Source organism: Scyliorhinus torazame, unplaced genomic scaffold, assembly GCF_047496885.1.
Source record: "Scyliorhinus torazame isolate Kashiwa2021f unplaced genomic scaffold, sScyTor2.1 scaffold_58, whole genome shotgun sequence".
In the NCBI taxonomy this organism is placed as follows: Eukaryota; Metazoa; Chordata; class Chondrichthyes; order Carcharhiniformes; family Scyliorhinidae; genus Scyliorhinus; species Scyliorhinus torazame.
In genome coordinates, this window is record NW_027307785.1 from 136,784 (window position 1) to 160,818 (window position 24,035).

General features: G+C 47.1%; 1 protein-coding gene across 2 annotated transcripts in view; it reads left to right on the top strand.

The window, feature by feature from the left end:
* Positions 1 to 17,480, top strand: part of LOC140405558 (bone morphogenetic protein receptor type-2-like) — a 106,795-nt gene extending 89,315 nt beyond the window's left edge. For both annotated transcript variants that reach the window (XM_072494119.1, XM_072494118.1), the window contains 2 exons: positions 3,273 to 3,409; positions 17,052 to 17,480. In XM_072494119.1, the coding sequence (XP_072350220.1) occupies positions 3,273 to 3,409; positions 17,052 to 17,189 (275 nt within the window). In that variant the 3' untranslated portion in view covers positions 17,190 to 17,480. The remainder of the gene's footprint in view (positions 1 to 3,272; positions 3,410 to 17,051) is intronic.
* The last annotated feature ends 6,555 nt before the right edge of the window (positions 17,481 to 24,035 follow it).

Here is a 24,035-nt window from a genome sequence, read left to right on the forward strand (position 1 = left end):
CCTCCCTGTAACTCTTCTCAATCACCCCCTCTGCCTCCCGGATGATCCGAAGTTCATCCATCTTCAGCTCCAGTTCCCTAACACGGTCTTTGAGGAGCTGAAGTTGGGTGCACTTCCCGCAGGTACAGTCAGCGGGGACACCGGTGGTATCCCTCACCACCCACATCCTACAGGAGGAGCATGTAACTGGGCTAGCCTCCATCCCCTCTTACCTGACAGAACATAGCTGCCCTGTGGACTAACTAGATCTCCGACCACCGACTCTGCTCCCAGTCAGCTACACTTTCTGTAAACTCCTGGCTCTCTTTTCAATCTTTGCGGAAATGTCGGAAACAAAATGAAAGGAGCACCCTACTCCCTCCTCACCTAACTCCCTCGGTCACCAAACTCTTACTGTAGCACTCAAAATGCACCAAATTCAGCACTCAGTGCAAACAAAGTCTGCACTGTGGGGGATCACTTTTATACTGTGAATCTAGCCTCTGAAAACTGGCCTAATCCAGTACTGAGGGAGTGCTGCACTGTTAGATGGTCAGTACTGAGGGAGTGCCGCACTGTCAGAGGGTCAGTACTGAGGGAGTGCTGCACTGTCAGAGGGTCAGTACTGAGGGAGTGCTGCACTGTCACAGATTCAGTACTGAGGGAATGCTGCACTGTCAAATATCAGTACTGAGGGAGTGCTGCACTGTCAGAGGGTTAGTACTGAGGGAGTGCCGCACTTTCAGGGGGTCAGTACTGAGGGAATGCTGCACTGTCAAATGGTTAATACCGAGGGAGTGCTGCACTGTCAGAGGGTTAGTACTGAGGGAGTGCCGCACTGTCAGAGGGTCAGTACTGAGGGAGCGCTGCACTGTCAGAGGGTCAGTACTGAGGGAGTGCTGCACAGTCAGAGGGTCAGTACTGAGGGAGTGCTGCACTGTCAGAGGGTCAGCACTGAGGGAGTGCTGCACTGTCAGAGGGTCAGTATTGAGGGAGTGCTGCACTGTCAGAGGGTCAGTACTGAGAGAGTGCTGCACTGTCAGAGGGTCAGTACTGAGGGAGCGCTGCACTGTCAGAGTCAGTACTGAGGGAGTGCCGCACTCTCAGAGGGTCAGTACTGAGGGAGTGCTGCACTGTCAGAGGGTCAGTACTGAGGGAGTGCTGCACTGTCAGAGGGTCAGTACTGAGGGAGTGCTGCACTGTCAGAGGCTCAGTACTGAGGGAGCGCTGCACTGTCAGAGAGAGGGACAGTACTGAAGGAGCGCTGCACTGTCAGAGAGAGGGTCAGTACTGTGGGAGCGCTGCACTGTCAGAGAGAGGGTCAGTACTGAGGGAGTGCCGCACTGTCAGAGGGTCAGTACCGAGGGTGGGCTGCACTGTCAGAGGGTCAGTACTGAGGTAGCGATTCACTGTCAGATGGTTAGTACTGAGGGAGTGCTGCACTGTTAGATGGTCAGTACTGAGGGAGTGCTGCACTGTCAGAGGGTCAGTACTGAGGGAGTGCTGCACTGTCAGAGGGTGAGTACTGAGGGAGTGCTGCACTGTCAGAGGGTGAGTACTGAGGGAGTGCTGCACTGTCAGAGGGTCAGTACTGAGGGAGTGCTGCCCTGTCAGAGGGTCAGTAAAGAAGGGAGCATGGCACTCTCAGAGGGTCAGTACTGAGGGAGTGCCGCACTGTCAGCTGATCAGTACTGAGGGAGTGCTGCACTGTCAGAGGGTCAATACTGAGGGAGCGCTTCACTGTCAGAGGGTCAGTACTGAGGGAGCGCTTCACTGTCAGATGGTTAGTACTGAGGCAGTGCTGCACTGTCAGAGGGTCAGTCATGAGGGAGCGCTGCACTGTCAGATGGTTAGTACTGAGGGAGTGCTGCACTGTCAGAGGGTCAGTACTGAGAGAGTGCTGCACTGTCAGAGGGTCAGTACTGAGGGAGTGCTGCACTGACAGTGGTTCAGCACTGAGGGAGTGCTGAACTGTCAGTGGGTCAGGAATGAGGGAGTGTCGCACTGTCAGAGGGTCAGTACTGATGGAGTGTTGCACTTTTCGACGGTCAGTACTGAGGGCGTGCTGCACTGTCAGCGGGTCAGTACTGAGGGAGTGCCGCATTGTCAGAGGGTCAGCACTGAGGGAGTGCCGCACTGTCAGAGGGTCAGTACTGAGGGACTGCCGCACTGTCAGAGGGTCAGGACTGAGGGAGTGCCGCACTGTCAGAGGGTCAGGACTGAGGGAGTGCTGCTCTGTCAGAGGGCCAGTACTGAGGGAGTGCTGCACTGTCAGAGGGTCAGTCCTCAGGGAGTGCTGCTCTGTCAGAGGGCCAGTACTGAGGGAGTGCTGCCCTGTCAGAGGATCAGTACTGAGGGTGTGCTGCCCTGTCAGAGGATCAGTACTGAGGGTGTGCTGCCCTGTCAGAGGATCAGTACTGAGGGAGTGCTGCACTGTCAGTGGGTTAGGACTGAGCGAGTGTTGCACTTTTAGAGGGTCAGTACTGAAGGAGTGCTGCACTGTCAGAGGGTCAGTACTGAGGGAGTGCTGCCCTGTCAGAGGATCAGTACTGAGGGTGTGCTGCCCTGTCAGAGGATCAGTACTGAGGGAGTGCTGCACTGTCAGTGGGTTAGGACTGAGCGAGTGTTGCACTTTTAGAGGGTCAGTACTGAAGGAGTGCTGCACTGTCAGAGGGTCAGTCCTGAGGGAGTGCTGCACTGTCAGAGGGTCAGTACTGAGGGAGTGCTGCTCTGTCAGAGGATCAGTACTGAGGGAGTGCTGCACTGTCAGTGGGTTAGGACTGAGCGAGTGTTGCACTTTTAGAGGGTCAGTACTGAAGGAGTGCAGGGCTGCGGGAGCGCCAATACTGATGATGTGTTGCACTGGTGGAGGGCCAGTATTAATAATAATAATCTTTAGTGTCACAAGTAGGCTTACATTAACACTGCAATGAAGTTCCTGTAAAAATCCCCTAGTCGCCACACTCCGGCGCCTGTTCAGGTACATTGTGGGAGAATTCAATATGTTCAAATTACCTAACAGCACGTCTTTCGGGACTGTGGGAGAAACCGGAGCACCCGGAGGAAACCCACGCAGACACGGGGAGAATGTGCAGCCTCCGCACAGACAGTGACCCAAGCCCGGAATCGAACCTGGGACACTGGCTCCTGTGAAACGACAGTGCTAACCACTGTGCTACCGTGCAGCGACTGTTGTACTGCAAATTCATTCTTGCCCCTGCTCTACTCCTAATCTCTCTTCTTCCCACTCTTAGATGCCTCTTTGATTCCACAGTGTGTTTGGTTTTCTACAGGTGGATCTGTGCCTGACTTCCAAGCTGCATTTGAAGCCGAGACAGGGAAAAATCCGACATTTGAACAGATGGTGACAATTGTGTCGATAATGAGACAGAGACCTAACTTCCCAGCGAACTGGAATAAATGCTACATGGTTTGTAAATACGGCATGGAGTTGATGGGCTGAATGGCCTTCACTTGCCAGAACGTTTCTATGACAATTTCTCTCTGTTTGAAATCTCTCAGCCTTTATCATATTGAAAAATATATAAATCAATCTCACAAGTAACAACTTAGAACATTCATCCATGTTGTTTAAAATATCAACAATTTGAGCTACAAGGTATTTACAGAGCAAGACATTGCAAACCGGATGAGAAACCCAACAATTTGCAACTTGTAAAACTGTGAGGAAAGGATACTTCAGCCCAGGAGTGAGGACTCTGACCAATAGGTAACTTTAATGTGAACACAAACTTTAATTTAAACACAGAATCAATCACATTAGCAACAAAGAAACAGCTTTCCAGTTGACAGTTCAAACATTTCTTAAATAAAAGGAAAAACTCCCTACACCTGCAATTATATCTCTGTGTATAGTTCAAAAACCACTTACAAATAAAGGTAACAAGAATTACTTACTTCTATGTGAGTACTTTTGGAGAAAGACCTTTTCAGGAACAACCTGAAAATTCTTCCATCTTGTCAAATACGTCTGTTCAAATGAAAATCCGATGGCAAAAACGACAGACAAACCTGGCTTTTCCCATTAATTACATCATCTGTATCCCAAGCATAAGGCATTCTTCGGTCTCCTCCCACTAAGATGGCGCATGACCTGATTAACTAGGACTAAACGCAATCCCTTCTATCTACACACCGGGCAACCTCCTAAACATAAACAATATATCATTTGTAAACAAGTAAATGGTTAAATTCAATTATTATCTCACTGTTACGACTAATTAATCATAGCTTTAGAAGACATGCTGCCTGTGAGTATTTTAACCGGGGTTTTTAACAACATTACTGCAACAAAATATAACACATAATATACAGAAGTTTCTTACATTCAGCACAATTTACACTAATTTGATTTGCCTAATCTCTGTGCAAATTCAAATCATCCCCTCATTACAGATGCCCTTTATCTCATGTGTCTCTAATTTCTTGTTTAACACCATTCCCAACATCAACACTACAGCTTGGGGCCTATATACAACCCCCACTAATGTTTTTTGCCTCTTGGTGTTTCTCAGCTTTATGCATACAGACTCCACATTTTCAGAGCTAATATCCTTTCTCACTATTGCGTTAATTTTCTCTTTAATCAGCAATATAACTCTGTCTGCCTTTCTTAAATACTGAATACCCCTCCATGGTCAGTTGCCATCCCTCGCCATCCACAGTCATGTCTCTGTAATCCCATGGGCGGCGCTGAGGGCCGAGTTCAATCCCAGCCCCAGGTCACTGTCGGTGTTGGGTTTGGACATTCTCCACGTGTCTGGGTGGGTCTCACCCCCACCACCCAAAGATGTACAGGGTATGTGGATTGGCCACACTAAATTGCCCTTAATTGGAAAAAAAGTGAAATGAGTGGTTAAAACATTTTTTAAAAATGTCTCTGTAATCACGACTATATCATACCTGTTTACATCTATTTGCACGTTGAATTCACCCATTTTATTGTGAATGTTCTGTAGATTAAAGTACAAAGCCTTAAGGCTTTTCTTTCCTTGTCATTCCTTGTCTTGTTCCCATTATTTTTCACTGTGGTCCATTTGATCCTGGCCCTTGATTTCTCTGCCTATTACTTTTCTTATTCCCCTTTCTGCCTTTTATTCTTGTCCAGGATTCCCCCTCCTATGACTCCTTGCATAGGTTCGCATCCCCCTGCCATTTTAGTTTAAACCTTCCCCAACCACTCTAGCAAATATTCCCCTAAGGACACCACACCCCGTCGAGCTCAGTTTGCACTGTTCCCATCTCCCCAGAACCTGTTCCAATGACCCAGGAATCTGAAACCCTTCCCCTCGCACCCTCCCTTCAGCTTTGTATTCATCTGATATATCCTGCTATTTCTGCTCTGACTAGCATGTGGCACCAATAGTAATCTTGAAGTCACTACCTTTGTGGTCCTACTTTCCAACTTGCTTCCTAGCTCCTTATATTCTGCCTTTACGACCTCATCCCATTATTTTAACTTATGTCATTTGCATCAGTGTATCCCATGACCACTGGCTGTTCACGCTCCCCTTCAGAATGTTCTCTTGTTCTGCCTGGTGGTCACCCATTCCCTTCCTGCCTGTGGAGTCTTAACCTGCAGTGTGATCACCTCTCTCTACTTGCTATCCACGATATTCTACACAATGTAGGTGCTCCAAAGTGTCCCCAACCTCCGCTCCAGGCTTCTAGGAGCTGTAGCTGGAGACACTTCCTACACCCATGCTGGTCCCGGGCACTGGATGTGTTCCTGGATTCTCATGGAGAAAAGGAAGAACACACCACAGCTTTGAGCCCCCCTACCATGACTCATCCATTTAAAATAAGTCTTTTAGAAGATGCCTAAAATAAAATAAGACCAATTAGCCTTGGTTCCTTCTTCCCTGCTCATTATTGCAAAATATAGCCCTTACAAACCAGAAATGACAAAATAAAGAACAAAGAAAAATTACAACACAGGAACAGGCCCTTCGGCCCTCCAAGCCTGCGCCGATCCAGATCCACTATCTAAAACTATCGCATATTTTCTAAAGATCTGATCCCTCTGCTCCCTGCCCATTCATGTATCTGTCTAGATACATCTTAAATGACGCTATCGTGCCCACCTCTTCCACCTCCGCCGGCAATGTGTTCCAGGCACCCACCACCCTCTGCGTAAATAACGTTCGACGCATATCTCCCTTAAACTTTTCCTCTCTCATCTTGAACTCGTGACCCCTAGTAATTGAGTCCCCACTCTGGGAAAAAGCTTCTTGCTATCCACCCTGTCTATACCTCTTATGATTTTGTGGACCTCAATGAGGTCCCCCCTCAATCTCTGTCTAATGAAAATAATCCCAATCTACTCAACCTCTCTTCATAGCTAGCAACCTCCATACCAGGCAACATCCTGGTGAACCTCCTCTGCACCTTCTCCAAAGCATCCACCTCCTTTTGACAAATCAAAATTTCTTTACCCGTCAGTCTGGCCTCAATAAAAGTCGAGATGGATTTGCAGGTACAGCATTAATTATTTTATTTGACTTGCAAGCCTGATTCATTTCACAGAGGCACAGGACACAGGACTAGTCTCCTAGACCCTTGAACAACGAATGAAGAAGGAGACAAAGGGATTTCTGCAAATACATTCAAATGGCATCAAGTTTCACATACACAATTCCCATAGGTCATCCTATACCCCTCCTGACCTGGCCATACATCCTGATTGGCTCACTTCCAATCCCTTCCTCTGGCCCCCTATTACCCAGCATCCTTTTCTCCTCCTATGGTGGACACACCTCCTCCTTGCTTTGCCATGCGGTCTGAAATCCTTTGTCTGTGAACTCACCAGAATGAGACTGGCCTATCTCTACATTACAGTAACTAATATCTCTAAAGGAACTATTTTATATCACATTCGTCATTCCCTCCTTTTATCATTCCATGATAACCGAACTATCCAATCCATAGCTGCGGTCCCTCATCTAAAAAGATCCGTCGCTGCATTTCCAATTCCTGGCGTAGCCCCCCTTCATCTGCTGCACCCTCATGGATTTTGACAGCCAAGATTTTAGGGGCGTTGATCTGTTCCAGTGCACCCCGCATTCTACCCATCACACATTTAAGGATAGCTGGGCCCACAAAGATGCAGCCAATAGCCACTGCTAAATACATGGCCATATTTATCAACCAGTCCTTCCAACCTCCAAATCCCCAGTTACCCCAAGAGCCAGGATCCTGCATTCCGTCCAGGTGATCCTGTATGCGATCCATAAATTTAGTGATGTTAGCGGTTAAGTCTTGAACTCCCATGATACACTTGCCCGGCACTATGGCGCATGCCCCACCTTCACGGGCCAGAAGATAGTCAAGAGCATACCGGCATTGCAAACAACCGCAGCTGAGACAATTCCTTGGTTATTGCCCCGAGGGCTCCCAAGGTTTCATTTCCCAAGATGGTAAGGCCACAAATAAAATAATTCCTATCGCTGACAGCCAAGGAACCCCCCACACCTCCCAGTGTCAAGACGCTCAGAATTCCCCACCCGGCTGAGTGGCCCCGGTTGGGTGCGAGAACCTGAGGTTTTTTCCAGTTCTCGCAGAATTCAGCTGAGACTGCCCGGCGTGCTGACTGATTATGCAGCATCCACGCCGAGGGCCAGGGGACTGTGGTAGGGACTAGAGTCCCAATAGCAATTTGGCGGGGAAATGGGGGTGACAAAACATTAGTTGCTGTACCATTTTTAAAAAAGTAGTATCCTTGCTCCGTGTACAGGTGAGCATCACAATCAGTATATCGGTTGCGTAGGGATCCCCCAGTAGCCCAGTTTATCCAGCTTTGGAACGCCCATTCGGGCCGCCTAGCAATGCGGAAAACCCTAGTCCCAACAGTGATATGAGAAACATTCGCCCAGCCACAAAGGAGCTGGAGGCCGGTGTTCAATGGAACGCAGGTGGTGTTATAACAAACGCATTGGCCAGACGCCTGGGTGATATGACACCTCCTGTCCGTACAGGTGGGAACAGACATGTTATATTCGTTTCCACCTCTACCAGCAAACAGCCGTATCCTTCACTGCTGAAACAATTCTCGTACGACCGGGAATCCCTATTGGGATTGAAGTGGCTAGGTATGTACGCCCTCCACCGTTGCAACCTATCATACTGTGAATGGGAATTATCCCGAGGAAGGGGAAGGCAAATAGCCGGTGGTGCTGAACCCGGATCGCAAGGAAGAGTGACTTGCTCGGGCGGTGGCTCGGAACGCTGACAATGAACCACCGTTTGGGGAGTGCCCCAAAGCGGTGAAACAGAAAATAACCTAGACACCGCTGCGGGGTCCGGGTAGCAGACAACCCGTCCCTGGCCATACAAGCGGTGGTAAATCTGGTAGAAGCGATTCATACTACCCGGGTTTTCCTCAGTTTGGCCTCTAAATGAATTAAGTGTATCTCCTGATAACCTACGTTCTAGTTGTACTCCCCTTCTCACACCCTCCGCCCTCTCTCTAGTCCGCCTCTCTCTCCCACAACCTCTTCCTACTCTCTCCTGATGGTCTGATTTTACCTTTATCGCACCAATCTTAACACATCCAAAATCAAATTTACATGTACTCCAAAAACAAGGCAATGTCCATGTAATGTTCCCTTCCCATCGCCGGGACCGGTGCAATTGCTTCATGAGTCCTGCATTGTCCGTGTACTTGATGACCTTCCATGAGTCGATACCATGTCCTCGTATATGGGGGCAGCGAAGAACATCACCTTTGCACAAATGAAATGTCCTTGTAGTTTGGTTGGGGTTACAAATGTAGATAATATTTCCCTTTTCCATGTCCGTCGCCAATAACACTCCAAGCGAGGTGAGGCCGAATATCACACAGACGGTGCGTAGCCACCCCATCATGCTCCACACCTGTAAACTAGCACTGGGGAAGGGAGGCAGGTTTTCTGTCCAAGAAAATGAGGCCCGTTATCAGAACTCAACTGAGCTGGTATACCGTATCGGGGAATGATTTCCCTGTTTCAGAACTTTAACCACAGTAGCAGCTTTATTATCGATAGTCGGATACACCTCAACCCATCTGCTGAACACATCCACAATGACCAAAACATATTTATAACATTGACAGCTTTCCAACTCAATGTAATCCATTTGTAGCGTCTCAAAGGGACCACTGGGCAACGGGGTTTGCCCCTTCCCACAAGGGATACCTTTTCCGGTGTTATATTGCTGACAAATCAAACACCGAGTGCTGATACTCTGGGCCAACCCCTGCATTTTAGGGTGCCACCAAGTGTCCAGCAACAAATCACTAGTCCCCCGAGCCCCACAATGAGTTGCAAAGTGTACACATTCGATGACCCATAAAGCCAGTACATCAGACATACAAGTCTGATGTGCAGGCGTGGTCCATAAAGAGGAAACAGAATCATATGTACAACCTAACCGTTTCCACATTTGTTTATCACTCTCAGGAGCGTCCTCCTGTAACCTTATGACATCTTGGATGGTTGGTATTGGCTTGTCAGAGGCAGACCTATTTATTGCAGAACTTTTAGTCTGACTTAACATTTTAGGCACCATCACTTGCTGAATTTGCGCGGCTGTCCGCGCTGCACAATCTGCTTGTTCATTACCAATGTCGACTGGGGTCTTACCGTTTGTGTGGGCAGCGCATTTAATGATGGAAATCTGCACGGGCATAAGGAGGGCCTGTAGTAGGTCATTAACTAAACCCCGGTGGGATATTTGACCACACATAATCATGTCAGGTTGTTCTGACGAAATATCACTCAAATCGTCCCTTATTGTGGTAGTTTCCTGAATCAAGGCTAAACAGTCGTGGCCAGGTGCGTCTTCATGGACAGGGGGACCACTAAGAAAACAGGCTGGATTGATAGTGGTACAGTGTTTAAATGTCAGACGTAGATTGTTCAAAAGGTATATCTCATACCTATTCTGATGAGCTGCGGTAAGATGCTGAGTCTGCAGTTGCCTCAGTAGTGCGATGACCGAGTGGGAACTATACACCGTAATATCCTGTTGGAGAGTGAAAGCATGTAACGGCTGTGCGATGGCATTGATTGAACGTAAATCCTGTACTAATCAGTACTGGTCTAGCTTGGCTGGTTTAGGCACAGCAAGTATGGGGGTGTTACATTCTGATTGGCAAGGGACCAAAATACCCTGTTGCAACAGCTCTCGGATTCATTTGTCCATAGACGGGGCTGCAGTCGAGTGTTAATCGTTTCAGGGACCTTAAAATGTTTTATGGCAGTGCTGTCTGGCATAACTTGAAGTGCGTACTCTGTTGGATCTGAATGATCCACTGCCCTCCTTACCATAGGTCCCAGATCCCTGGCATGGTACTGGTCGTGGACCTGACGTGTAATATGAGGGCTTACCGAAGCTGACTGTGGCCATAAATGTGGTGGTATTGTAACAAAATCGGCTGTACCTTCTTTTCCCGTGACTGTGGCTGTAACTTTGACTGGCCATTCGGTCCCAATTAATGGCCGGTATTTGTCCTCCAACTCCCTGTTTTGTCCGGTTCTGTCATAGGCCAGGGTAACGTGATGCAGTGAATGTTCAATGTCTAACGTCCACCACTGGGGGGTGATAGAAATATAGCACTGTTGTCTCATCCTCCATAATTGAACCGTTACCCCTTCGTCTCCGCACTCTAGCTGTAGCTGGAAGATACACAGTAAATCTCGGGCCAACAAGTTACAGTCCAATCCAGTAGTCACTACAAACTGATGATCTGCAGACTTATTCTCGTAAGTGACTGTCACAGGTTCAGAAATAGGATACTCACACACCTGTCCTTGGAACCCCGACAAATGCTGCGTGTGGTCAGATAGTGGTAGTCGAAGTTCTGATTGCACCGAAACATTGGCTGCTCCAGTGTCAATTACAAATGGGTGATGTTGATCTCCTGTCTGCAGAGAGATACTAGGTTCCCTGTCCGATTAGAGAGTCCTTATGACTAAATTAGCTAGTCAATCCTGTGTTGGGAAAGGGTTTGCCTGGGAGAAGTCCATGTATCTCGTCTGTCCTCCCCTTGGTGGGTACCCCCTCCTTTGGGTTGGATAATCTCCTTCTACTGCCTGTCTTTTAAAGGGGCATTCCTGATGCCAGTGATCTGCACGGCGGCAATTAAAACATGCATTGCTCCCTCTATATCTGCCCCGTCCTCTTCTCCCAGTAAACCAATGGCCCCTCAGAGGGGGCGGCGCTTGTAAAGCTGTTGGTGCATACGGTGGGCCATAAAAAGGAGCTGAGGGTCCCTTTGGGTGGGTTTGATATCCTCCCCCTCGCTGATCCACCCACCCAAAGTCACAATATTGGGGCTCCAGCTGGTAAGCCACCATTTCTGCCGCTTGTTGGGGTCTCAGATCATCCTTTTTCATTACATACTCAGTCTTAACCTTTGTAACTGAGCCTCCTTCCTGGCCTCCACCCTCCTTCCAATAAAATTTGACTGCCCTTGCCATCTGGGAAGGGTCGTTCTCTGTCCAATTCATGTTATTACATTTCACAGCAGTAGCCACGGAAGGTGGTAGGCAATGCATTAACATAGCACAATATTGAGGGGAATTCTGACCATTTCGATGTGGCAAGTCGCCTGACTGCCCACGGTAGATTTCATTAAAACGTTCCAGAAATTCCTCTGGCTCTTCAATCTTTTTAGGTTTGAGGTCGAAGATAGCAGAAATATTTATGGGCTTTTGAAATGTGCTATTCAATGCATTCAGGATTTGTGTCCGTCTATTGTCGTCCAACGCATGGGCTTGCTGAAGTGCGGCGTGGCTAGCATAATTCAAGTGATTAAGATGATTGCGGTACTCTGCTGGGGTTAAAACCTGCTGGACTAGGGCCCAGAGGTCCCTAGAATCAGCTTGATAAATTGAGATGGTAGTTCTCAGGGAATCCACAAAAAGCAGCAAGAGATTTTTTGTCTATCTGTGATTGTAGCCATAATAGCCATCATCTCACTGGGTATCCATGGGAAATAAACGTCTATTGTGGGCTGGGCCCCAGCAGTCACTGCGTCAAGGTTTGGTATCTTCCTAATCGGCAACTGTCTCCGAGTCTCACCAGGGGGCACTCTAGCTATTTCCTCTGGTTCTTCCAAAACTTCGACGTCCCTCCCTGTCACTAGAGGGAGTTCTTTCTCTTCAGAATCATCCCTGGCATCTCCCTTTGTTCTCGAAGTTTGCGGTTTCCCCTTGGTCTGAAGGGATTTAGGTGGTATGCTTAATTGTTTCTGGTTAGGATCAGGCCCTTCTCTCGCTGTCGGAGATCGGGTCCTAGAGCTAACTGGGCTTGCGGAACAGAGCTCCTCTTCCCTCTTAGATCGTGAAGATGGTAAATCGGGACCCACGCTATCAACCAAAAGGGCTGGAGTGACTGGCATGATTGGAATCTGGGGAGCAGTGACTGGATATAAATTATTATACTCTGGTGGTTCTGGAATTAGTGCAGACAATGCTACAGGTGCAGTCGAAATCCTAGCCGGCCTGGTCAAATTATCTTAATTTTCATCTTCTGCCTCTGTCAATGCAAGGCCAGCCATTGAACTACGTAGCCCATTGTTTGTTTGTTTTTTCTTCACGAATTGGAATCTCCATTTTAAGGGCATTTTCTTGTCAACTTAATAACATGATCTTATCCCTCTCATGTTGACGATATTGTCTCCATAATCTAATTAACTCTTTAGCTTTCATACTTTGGCTCTTTCTTTTTTTAATTTAAAAAAAAATTATATATATTTTTTTTATTTGCTTATTTATAACCAATGGCAATTTTTTTTTTGCTCCTTGGCAAAATTATTAAAAAGGTTCTAACAGTGTTCTTTTAAAACTTAAAATGTTTGAAAATTCAAATTGAATTACTGCAACTTGCAAGCTTAGCTCTGATCTCAACTCAGAACTAAATTTACGATTTGCTTAACACAAACTTGTATAACATTTACAACTAATTAATTCTTTATCTTAACAATTTTTCTTTTAACAAGTTTTTTTTACATTCTCAAAAATGTTGGCTGCTATCAATAAGGGAGCAGTTAGCTGCGGTGATTTATACCGGAGCAAAGTCAACTGTCATCTCCAGATTTACACTTTTTAAAATGGTGTCAGTGAGTTTCTTTCAGTTTCTATTAATTCACAAATAAAATGAGACAAACATTATTTCAAGTAAGTAAAACTTAAGATTCTGGCAATTGCAATCAATTGCTTTCGAAAATAATAACTTTTATCAAAGAGGTGGAGAAACCCACTGGTTTCCTTTAATTAATTCAAAACGTAACTTTGCTGGAGTTCACTGACTCAAAGGAAAGGTATCCGATTACACTACAGGCTGCTGCTGTTATCTCAAGGCCTGTGTGAGAAGCACTGTCTGTCGTCTTTAACTTTGGCTGCTGCTGTTAACCCTTTGAGAGACTTCTGCTTTAACTAACAAGCAGCATCCAGTTCTATGGATGTTCTTTGTTTTGAAATTTATCCAAGCAATTCCCCATAATCTCAACTAGTCCTCAGAACTGCGTTTTTGGCTCACTTCTCATCCCTTCCTCTGGCCCCTATTACCCAGCATCCTTTTCTCCTCCTATGGTGGACACACCTCCTCCTTGCTTTGCCATGCGGTCTGAAATCCTTTGTCTGTGAACCCACCAGAATGAGACTGGCCTATCTCTACATTACAGTAACTAATATCTCTAAAGTAACTATTTTATATCACATTCGTCACTTTTGGTAATGTGGCGACCAGAACTGCACGCAATATTCCAAATGTGGCCGAACCAAAGTCCTATACAACTGTAACATGACCTGCCAACTCTTGTACTCAGTACCCCTTCCGATGAAGGAAAGCATGCCGTATGCCTTCTTGACCCCTATATCGACATGCGCAGCCACCCTCAGGGTACAATGGACCTGAACACCCAGATATCTCTGTCCATCAATTTTCCCCAGGGCTTTTTCATTTACCGTATAGTTCGCTCTTGAATTGGATCTTCCAAAATGCATCACCCCGCATTTGCCCGGATTGAACTCCATCTGCCATTTCTCCACCCAACTCTCCAATCTATCTATATTCTGCTGTATTCTCTGACAGTCCCCTTCACTATCTGCTACTCCACCAATCTTAGTGTCATCTGCAAACTTGCTAATCAGACCACCTATACCTTCCTCCAGATCATTTATGTATATCACAAATAACAGTGGTCCCAGCACGGATCCCTGTGGAACACCACTGGTCACAGTTCTCCATTTTGAGAAACTCCCTTCCACTACTACTCTCTGTCTCCTGTTGCCCAGCCAGTTCTTTATCCATCTAGCTAGTACACCCTGGACCCCATGAGACTTCACTTTCTCCACCAGCCTACCATGGGGAACCTTATCAAATGCCTTACTGAAATCCGTGTATATGACATCTACAGGCCTTCCCTCATCAATCAACGTTGTCACTTCCTCAAAGAATTCTATTAAGTTGGTAAGACATGACCTTCCCTGCACAAAACCATGTTGCCCATCACCTATTCTTCCAAATGGGAATAGATCCTGTCCCTCAGTATCTTCTCCAACAGTTTGTCTACCACTGACGTCAAGCTCACAGGTCTATAATTCCCTGGATTATCCCTGCTACCCTTCTTAAATAAAGGGACAACATTAGCAATTCTCCAGTCCTCCGACACCTCACCCGTGCTCAAGGATGCTGCAAAGATATCTGTTAAGGCCCCAGCTATTTCTTCTCTCACTTCCCTCAGTAACCTGGGATAGATCCCATCCGGACCTGGGGACTTGTCCACCTTAATGCCTTTTGGAATACCCAACACATCCTCCGTCCTTATGCTGACTTGACCTAGAGTAATCAGACATCTATCCCTGACCTCAACATCCGTCATGTCCCTCTCCTCGGTGAATACCGATGCAAAGTACTCGTTAAGAATCTCACCCATTTTCTCTGACTCCAAGCATAACTTTCCTCCTTTGTCCTTGAGTGGGCCAACCCTTTCTCTAGTTATCCTCTTGCTCCTTATATATGAATAAAAGGCTTTGGGATTTTCCTTAACCCTGTTTGCTAAAGATATTTCATGACCACTTTTAGACCTCTTGATTCCTCGTTTCAGATTGGTCCTACATTTCCGATATTCTTCCAAAGCTTTGTCTGTCTTCAGTCACCTCGACCTTATGTATGCTTCCTTTTTCCTCTTAGCTAGTCTCACAATTTCACCTGTCACCCATGGTTCCCTAATCTTGCCATTTCTATCCCTCATTTTCACAGGGACATGTCTGTCCTGTACTCTAATCAACCTCTCTTTAAAAGCCTCCCACATGTCAAATGTGGATTTACCTTCAAACAGCTGCTCCCAATCCACATTCCCCAGCTCCTGCCGAATTTTGGTATAGTTGGCCCTCCCCCAATTTATCACTCTTCCTTTCGGACCACTCTCGTCTTTGTCCATGAGTATTCTAAAACTTACGGAATTGTGATCACTATTCCCAAAGTAATCCCCGACTGAAACTTCAACCACCTGGCCGGGCTCATTCCCCAACACCAGGTCCAGTATGGTCCCTTCCCGAGTTGGACTATTTACATACTGCTCTAGAAAACCCTCCTGGATGCTCCTTACAAATTCTGCTCCATCTAGACCTCTGACACTAAGTGTATCCCAGTTAATGTTGGGAAAATTAAAATCTCCTATCACCACCACCCTGTTGCTCCTATATCTTTCCATAATCTGTTTACATATTTGTACATCTATCTCACGCTCATTGTTGGGAGGTTTGTAGTACAACCCCAACATTGTTACCACACCCTTCCTATTTCTGAGCTCTGCCCATATCACCTCACTGCTTGAGTCCTCCACAGTGCCCTCCTTCAGCACAGCTGTGATATCCTCTCTGACCAGTAATGCAACTCCTCCACCCCTTTTACCTCCCTCTCTATCCCACCTGAAGCATCGATATCCTGGGATATTTAGTTGCCATTCATGCCCTTCCCTCAACCATGTCTCAGTAATAGCAATAACATCATACTCCCAGGTACTAATCCAAGCCCTAAATTAATCTGCTTTACCTACTACACTTCTTGCATTAAAACAAATGCACCTCAGACCACCAGTCCCTTTGCGTTCATCATCTGCTCCCTGCCCACTCTTCCCCTTAGTCACGCTGACTTTATGATCTAGTTCCTTACAAACTTTAGTTACTACCTCCTTACTGGACACTAACCTCCTCATTTGATTCCCATCCCCCTGCCACATTAGTTTAAACCCTCCCCAACAGCGTTAGCAAAAGCACCCCCAAGGACATTGGTTTCAGTCCGGCTTAGATGTAGAGCGTCCAATTTGTAATAGTCCCACCTCCCCCAGAACAGGTCCCAATGTCCCAAAAATCTGAACCCCTCCCTCCTGCACCATCTCTCAAGCCACGCATTCATCCTGCCTATTCTTTCATTTCTACTCTGACTACCACGTGGCACTGGTAGCAACCCTGAGATTACTACCTCTGAGGCCCGACTTTTAAACTTGGCTCCTAACTCCTTAAATTCTGCTTGTAGGACCTCATCCCGTTTTTACCTACATCATTGGTGCCTATATGCACCACGACAACTGGCTGTTCACCCTGCCCCTTCAGAATATTCTGCAGCCGATCTGAGACATCCCTGACCTGTGCACCTGGGAGGCAACATACCATTCGGGAGTCTCGTTTTCGACCACAGAGCCACCTATCCACTCCCCTTACAATTGAACCCCCTGTGACTATAGCCCTTCCACTCTTTTTCCCGCCCTTCTGTACAGCAGAGCCAGCCACGGTGCCATGAATTATAAGTGATAAAAATCATAAATACGTGCTTCACTGTATTCACCCAATCAGCTTTTTCTACTTGCCCCGCGTCACTTTTGAATCCTGACATCACCTCAGGAGCTCCACACTCCAAGTTAGCACTCAGATTTCAAACTGCAGTCTCACGCTGTTTACAATCTTCTCTCACACTCTCCTCTAGGTGCTGCTGACTTTCTGTCTAGTGTCCTCTTCTTTCACTCTCCTCTTGGTGATGCCTGACTTTGTTGTCTGCTCGATTTGCAGTGCATATTGGAAACAATCAGAGACTGCTGGGACCATGATTCTGATGCCCGCCTTACAGCTCAGTGTGTGGAACAGAGGATGAAGAATTTTGTTGAACATTTGCAACAGGAGCTGCCAAATTCCAATCAATCTGCGTAAAATGTGATTGAATTTAGCAGTGTGAATCTGTATCCCAGCTAATTGCAAAATCTCTATTGACAGGCACTGCAGCCTATTCACTGATGACTCCACATTCAGTAATGTCTTTTCAGATCTGCCTACCAAAAACATCATCGGTGTATTTGATCAGTTTCCATCTGTGCTCGATTCTCCTCAGTTAGAGGGGCTTTGAGGTATTCTACTGTTTCTGAAGTGTATTGATCCTATCCTGATCGTATTAAAGGCTGTAAAGGTATACATGTATAAAATAAATCAGTTTATCCTGCTGTATAGCTTATTTAGTTTGAGTTTCCTGTGGGACAACATTTTTATTTCACTAAGAATCTGTCTAGGGCACAAATGTTTGATACCGGTTAGACGCAGAGACAAAATTGTGGAAGTGGGACATTTAACATTTGCCCAAGGCAGGTGAGGTCATGGTTTAATGCCCCATCTGAAGGAAAGCACTTCGAACAGGATGGTGCTCCCTCAATACCGATCATCTGACAGTGCAGTTCTCCCTCAATACTGACCTCTAAAGTTTAGTTTTCCCTATATTCTGCGCCACTGCAGGTGCAGAACCCATTCAGTACTGACCCTTTGTCAATGCAACGGAATGGCACACTGTCTCTAGGCCACTAGTATGTGAGTGATGCCCTGTCAGAGCGTCAGTATTGAGGAAGTGCTGCACTGTCATTGGGTCAGTACAGAGGGAGCACTGCGCTGCGTGATGACTGAAGTGCGCGCCGAAAAATACTTGCACTGTTTAGGAGGCAATAAGTGGCTTCAAGTTGCATAATTCCATCTAATTTTTAGGGTTAGGTTCAGGGTTAGGGTTCAGGTTAGGGGGTGTAAAAAGTGTCAAAAAATTCTCGCGGCGCTTCACGAAGCATTGCCGACTTGCTGCCGCTCGGCCGAATTAGGGTTAGGGTGAAAGAGGGTGAAAGAGGGTGAGGGAGGGTGAAAGAGTGTGATAGAGACTGAAAGAGGGTGAAGGAGGGTGAAAGAGGGTGAAGGATGGTGAAAGAGGTTGAACGAGGGTGAAAGAGGGTAAAAAAGAGTGAAAGCGGGTGAAAGAGAGTGAAGAAGGGTGAAAGAGTGTGAATGAGAGTAAAAGAGGGTGAAAGAGAGTGAAAGGGTGAAACATCGTGAAAGAGGGTGAGAGAAAGTGAAGGAGGGCGAAGGAGGGTGAAAGAGAGTGAAAGAGGTTAACAGAGGGTGATCGAGGTGAAGGGCGGTGAAAGACGGGACAAAAGGTAAAAGACGGTGACAGAGGTTGAGGGAGGGTAAAAGAGGGTGAAGGAAGGTGAAACAGGGTGAAGGAAGGTGATGCAATGTGAAAGAGGTTGTAAGAGGGTGTAGGAGTCTGAAAGAGAGTGAAGGGGGTTGAAAGAGGATGAAGGAGGGTGAAAGAGGTTGAAGGAGCGTGAAAGAGAGTGAAAGAGTGCAAGGGCGTAAAGGAAGGTGTGAAAGAGGGTGAAAGAGGACGAAGGAGATGAAGGAGGATGAAAGAGGGTGAAAGGGTGAAAGCTGGTGTAAGAGAATCAAAGAGGGTGGAGGAGAGTGAAAGGGTGAAAGAGAGTGAAGGAGGGTGAAAGAGGTTGAAGGAGCGTGAAAGAGGGTGAACGAGAGTAAAAGAGGGTGAAAGAGTGCAAGGGGGTGAAGGAGAGGGTGAAAGAGGACGAAGGAAGGTGAAGGAGGATGAAAGAGGGCGAAGGAGGTTGAAAAAGGGTGAAAGAGGGTGAAAGAAGGTGAAAGAGAGTCAAAGAGGGTTAAAGAGTGTGCAAGAGAGTGAAGGAGGGTGAAAGAGGACAAAGGATGGTGAAATAGGATGAAAGAGGGTGAAACATCGTGAAAGAGGGTGAAAGAAAGTGAAGGAGTCTGAAAGAGGTTAATGGAGGGTGATTGAGGGTGAAGGGCGGTGGAAGAGGTTGAAAGACGGTGAACGAAGGTAAAAGAGGGTGACAGAGGTTGAGGGAGGGTGAAAGACGGTGATGCAAGGTGAAAGAGGTGGTAATCATAGAATCTACAGTGCAGAAGGAGGCCATTCGGCCCATCGAGTCTGCACCGGCTCTTGGAAAGAGCACTGTACCCAAGGTCAACACCTCCACCCTATCCCCATAACCCAGTAACCCTACCCAACACTAAGGGCAATTTTTGGGCACTACGGGCAATTTATCATGGCCAATCCACCTAACCTGCACATCTTTGGACTGTGGGAGGAAACCGGAGCACCCGGAAGAAACCCACGCACACACGGGAAGGATGTGCAGACTCCGCACAGCCAATGACCCAAGCCGGAATCGAACCTGGGACCCTGGAGCTGTGAAGCAATTGTGCTATCCACAGTGCTACCGTGCTGCCCTTAGTGGGTGTAGAGTCTGAAAGAGGGTGCAGGGGGTTGAAAGAGGGTAAAGGAGGGTGAAACTGAGTGAGAGGGTGAAAGAGGGTGAAAGGGTGAAACATCGTGAAAGAGGGTGAGAGAAAGTGGAGGGTGAAAGAGGGTGAAGGAGGGTGAAACTGGGTGAAAGAGAGTGAAGGAGGGTGAAAGAGGGTGAAGGGGTCAAAAGAGGGTGAAAGATGTTAATGGAGGGTGATTGAGGGCGAAGGGCGGTGAAAGAGGGTGAAACAAGATGAAGGAGGGTTAAAGAGAGTGAAGCAAGATGTAGGAGGGTTAAAGAGAGTGAAACAAGATGACGGAGGGTTAAAGAGAGTGATACAAGATGAAGGAGGGTTAAAGAGAGTGAAACAAGACGAAGTATGGTTAAAGAGAGTGAAACAAGATGAACGAGGATTAAAGAGAGTGAAACAAGACGAAGGAGGGTTAAAGAGTGTGGAACAAGATGAAGGAGGGTTAAAGAGAGTGAAACAAGACGAATGAGGGTTAAAGAGAGTGAAACAAGAAGAAGGAGGGTTAAAGAGAGTGAAACAAGACGAAGGAGGGTTAAAGAGAGTGAAGCAAGAAGAAAGAGGGTTAAAGAGAGTGAAACAAGATGAAGGAGGGTTAAAGAGAGTGAAACAAGACGAAGGAGGGTTAAAGAGTGTGGAACATGATGAAGGAGGATGAAAGAGGGTGAAAGGGTGAAAGCTGGTGTAAGAGAGTCAAAGAGGGTGGAGGAGAGTGAAAGAGAGTGAAGGAGGTTGAAAGAGGTTGAAGGAGCGTGAAAGAGGGTGAAAGAGAGTAAAAGAGGGTGAAAGAGTGCAAGGGGGTGAAGGAGAGGGTGAAAGAGGACGAAGGAAGGTGAAAGAGGATGAAAGAGTGTGAAAGAAGGTGAAAGAGAGTCAAAGAGGGTTAAAGAGTGTGCAAGAGAGTGAAGGAGGGTGCAAGAGGACAAAGGATGGTGAAATAGGATGAAAGAGGGTGAAACTGGGTGACACATCGTGAAAGAGGGTGAAAGAAAGTGAAGGAGTCTGAAAGAGGTTAATGGAGGGTGATTGAGGGTGAAGGGCGGTGGAAGAGGTTGAAAGACGGTGAACAAAGGTAAAAGAGGGTGACAGAGGTTGAGGGAGGGTGAAAGAAGGTGATGCAAGGTGAAAGAGGTTATAATCATAGAATCTACAGTGCAGAAGGAGGCCATTCGGCCCATCGAGTCTGCACCGGCTCTTGGAAAGAGCACCGTACCCAAGGTCAACACCTCCACCCTATCCCCATAACCCAGTAACCCACCCAATACTAAGGGCAATTTTTGGGCACTAAGGGCAATTTATCATGGCCAATCCACCTAACCAGCACATCTTTGGACTGTGGGAGGAAACCGGAGCACCTGGAGGAAACACACGCACACACAGGGAGGATGTGCAGACTCCGCACAGCCAATGACCCAAACCGGAATCGAACCTGGGACCCTGGAGCTGTGAAGCAATTGTGCTATCCACAGTGCTACCGTGCTGCCCTTAGTGGGTGTAGGAGTCTGAAAGAGGGTGAAGGGGTTGAAAGAGGGTAAAGGAGGGTGAAACTGAGTGAGAGGGTGAAAGAGGGTGAAAGGGTGAAACATCGTGAAAGAGGGTGAGAGAAAGTGAAGGAGGGTGAAACTGGGTGAAAGAGAGTGAAGAAGGGTGAAAGAGGGTGAAGGGGTCTAAAAGATGGTGAAAGATGTTAATGCAGGGTGATCGAGGGTGAAGGGCGGTGAAAGAGGGTGAAACAAGATGAAGGAGGGTTAAAGAGAGTGAAGTAAGATGAAGGAGGGTTAAAGAGAGTGAAACAAGATGAAGGAGGGTTAAAGAGAGAGAAACAAGACGAAGTATGGTTAAAGAGAGTGAAACAAGATGAAGGAGGGTTAAAGAGAGTGAAACAAGACAAAGGAGGGCTAAAGAGTGTGGAACAAGATGAATGAGGGTTAAAGAGAGTGAAACAAGACGAAGGAGGGTTAAAGAGAGTGAAACAAAACGAAGGAGTTTTAAAGAGAATGAAACAAGATGAAGGAGGGTTAAAGAGAGTGATACAAGATGAAGCAGGGTTAAAGAGAATGAAACAAGATGAAGGAGGGTTAAAGAGAATGAAACAAGATGAAGGAGGGTTAAAGAGAGTGAGACAAGATGAAGGAGGGTTAAAGAGAGTGAAACAAGATGAAGGAGGGTTAAAGAGAGTGAAAAAAGATGAAGGAGGGTTAAAGAGAGTGAAGCAAGATGAAGGAGGGTTAAAGAGAGTGAAAGAAGATGAAGGAGGGTTAAATAGAGTGAAACAAGATGAAGGAGGGTTAAAGAGAGTGAAACAAGATGAAGGAGGGTTAAAGAGAGTGAAACAAGATGAAGGACGGTTAAAGAGAGTGAAATATGAAGAAGGAGGGTAAAAACCATTGAAACAAGATGAAGGAGGGTTAAAGAGAGTGAGACAAGTTGAAGGAGGGTTAAAGAGATTGAAATAGGATGAAGGAGGGTTAAAGAGAGCGAAACGAGAAGAAGGAGGGTGAAAAAGGGCGAAACGAGACGAAGGAGGGTGAAAGAGAGCAAAACGAGACGAAGGAGGGTGAAAGAGGGCAAAATGAGACGAATGAGGGTGAAAGAGAGCGAAAAGAGATAAAGGAGGGTGGAAAAGGGTGAAACGAGACGAAGGAGGGTGAAAGAGAGCAAAACGAGACGAAGGAGGGTGAAAGAGGGCGAAACGAGATGAGGGAGAGTGAAAGAGAGGGAAACGAGACGAAGGAGGGTGAAAGAGAGCGAAATGAGACAAAGGATGGTGGAAGAGAGTGAAACGAGACGAAGGAGGGTGAAAGAGAGCGAAACGAGACAAAGGAGGGTGAAAGAGAGCGAAACGAGATGAAGGAGGGTGAAAGAGAGCGAAACGAGATGAAGGAGGGTGAAAGAGAGCGAAACGAGACGAAGGAGGGTGAAAGAGGGCGAAACGAGACGAAGGATGGTGGAAGAGAGTGAAACGAGACGAAGGAGGGTGAAAGAGAGCGAAACGAGACGAAGGAGAGGGAATGAGAGCGAAACGGGTCGAAGGAGGGTGAATGAGAGTGAAATGAGACGAAGGAGGGTGAACGAGAGCGAAACGAGATGAAGGAGTGTGGAAAAGGGCGAAACGAGACGAAGGAGGGTGAAAGAGCGCGAAACGAGATGAGGGAGGGTGAAAGAGAGTGAAACAAGACGAAGGAGGGTGAAAGAGAGCGAAATGAGACAAAGGAGGGTGAAAGAGAGCGAAACCAGATGAAGGAAGGTGAAAGAGAGCGAAACGAGATAAAGGAGGGTGAAATAGAGCGAAACGAGATGAAGGAGGGTGAAAGAGAGCGAAACGAGATGAAGGAGGGTGAAAGAGAGCGAAACGAGACGAAGGAGGGTGAAAGAGGACGAAACGAGACGAAGGATGGTGGAAGAGAGTGAAACGAGACGAAGGAGGGTGAAAGAGAGCGAAACGAGACAAAGGAGGGTGAAAGAGAGCGAAACGAGACGAAGTAGTGTGAAAGAGAGCGAAACGAGATGAAGGATGGTGAAAGAGAGTTAAACGAGGCTAAGGAAGGTGAAAGAGAGCGAAATGAGAAAAAGGAGAGTGTAAGAGAGCGAAACGAAACGAAGGAAGGTGAAACAGAGCGAAACGAGACAAAGGAGGGTGAAAGAGAGCGAAATCAGACGAAGGAGTGAAAGAGAGCTAAACGAGACGAAGGAGGGTCATAGAGAGCGAAACGAGACGAAGGAGGGTCAAAGAGAGTGAAACGAGACGAAGGAGGGTGAAAGAGAGCGAAACGAGACGAAGGAGGGTGAAAGAGAGCGGAACGAGATGAAGGAGGGTGAAAGAGACCAAAACGAGACGAAGGAGGGACAAAGAGAGCGAAACGAGACGAAGGAGGGTGAAAGAGAGCGAAAAGAGAAGAAGGAGGGTGAAAGAGAGCGAAACGAGACGAAGGAGGGTGAAAGAGAGCGAAACAAGATGAAGGAATGTGAAAGACGGCGAAACGAGATGAAGGAGGGTGGAAGAGAGCGAAACCAGATGAAGGAGTGTGAAAAAGGGCAAAACGAGACGAAGGAGGGTGAAAGAGAGCGAAACGAGATGAAGGAGGGTGAAAGAGGGCGAAACGAGACGAAGGAGGGTGAAAGAGAGCGAAACAAGACGAAGGAGGGTGAAAGAGAGTGAAACGAGACGAAGGAGGGTGAAAGAGAGCGGAACGAGATGATGGAGGGTGAAAGAGAGCGAAACGAGACGAAGGAGAGTGAATGAGAGCGAAACGAGTTGAAGGACGGTGAACGAGAGCGAAATGAGACGAAGGACGGTGAACGAGAGCGAAACAAGATGAAGGAGGGTGGAAAAGGGCGAAACGAGATGAAGGAGAGTGAAAGAGAGCAAAACGAGATGAAGGAGGGTGAAAGAGAGCGAAACGAGATGAAGGAGGGTGAAAGAGAGCGAAACAAGGC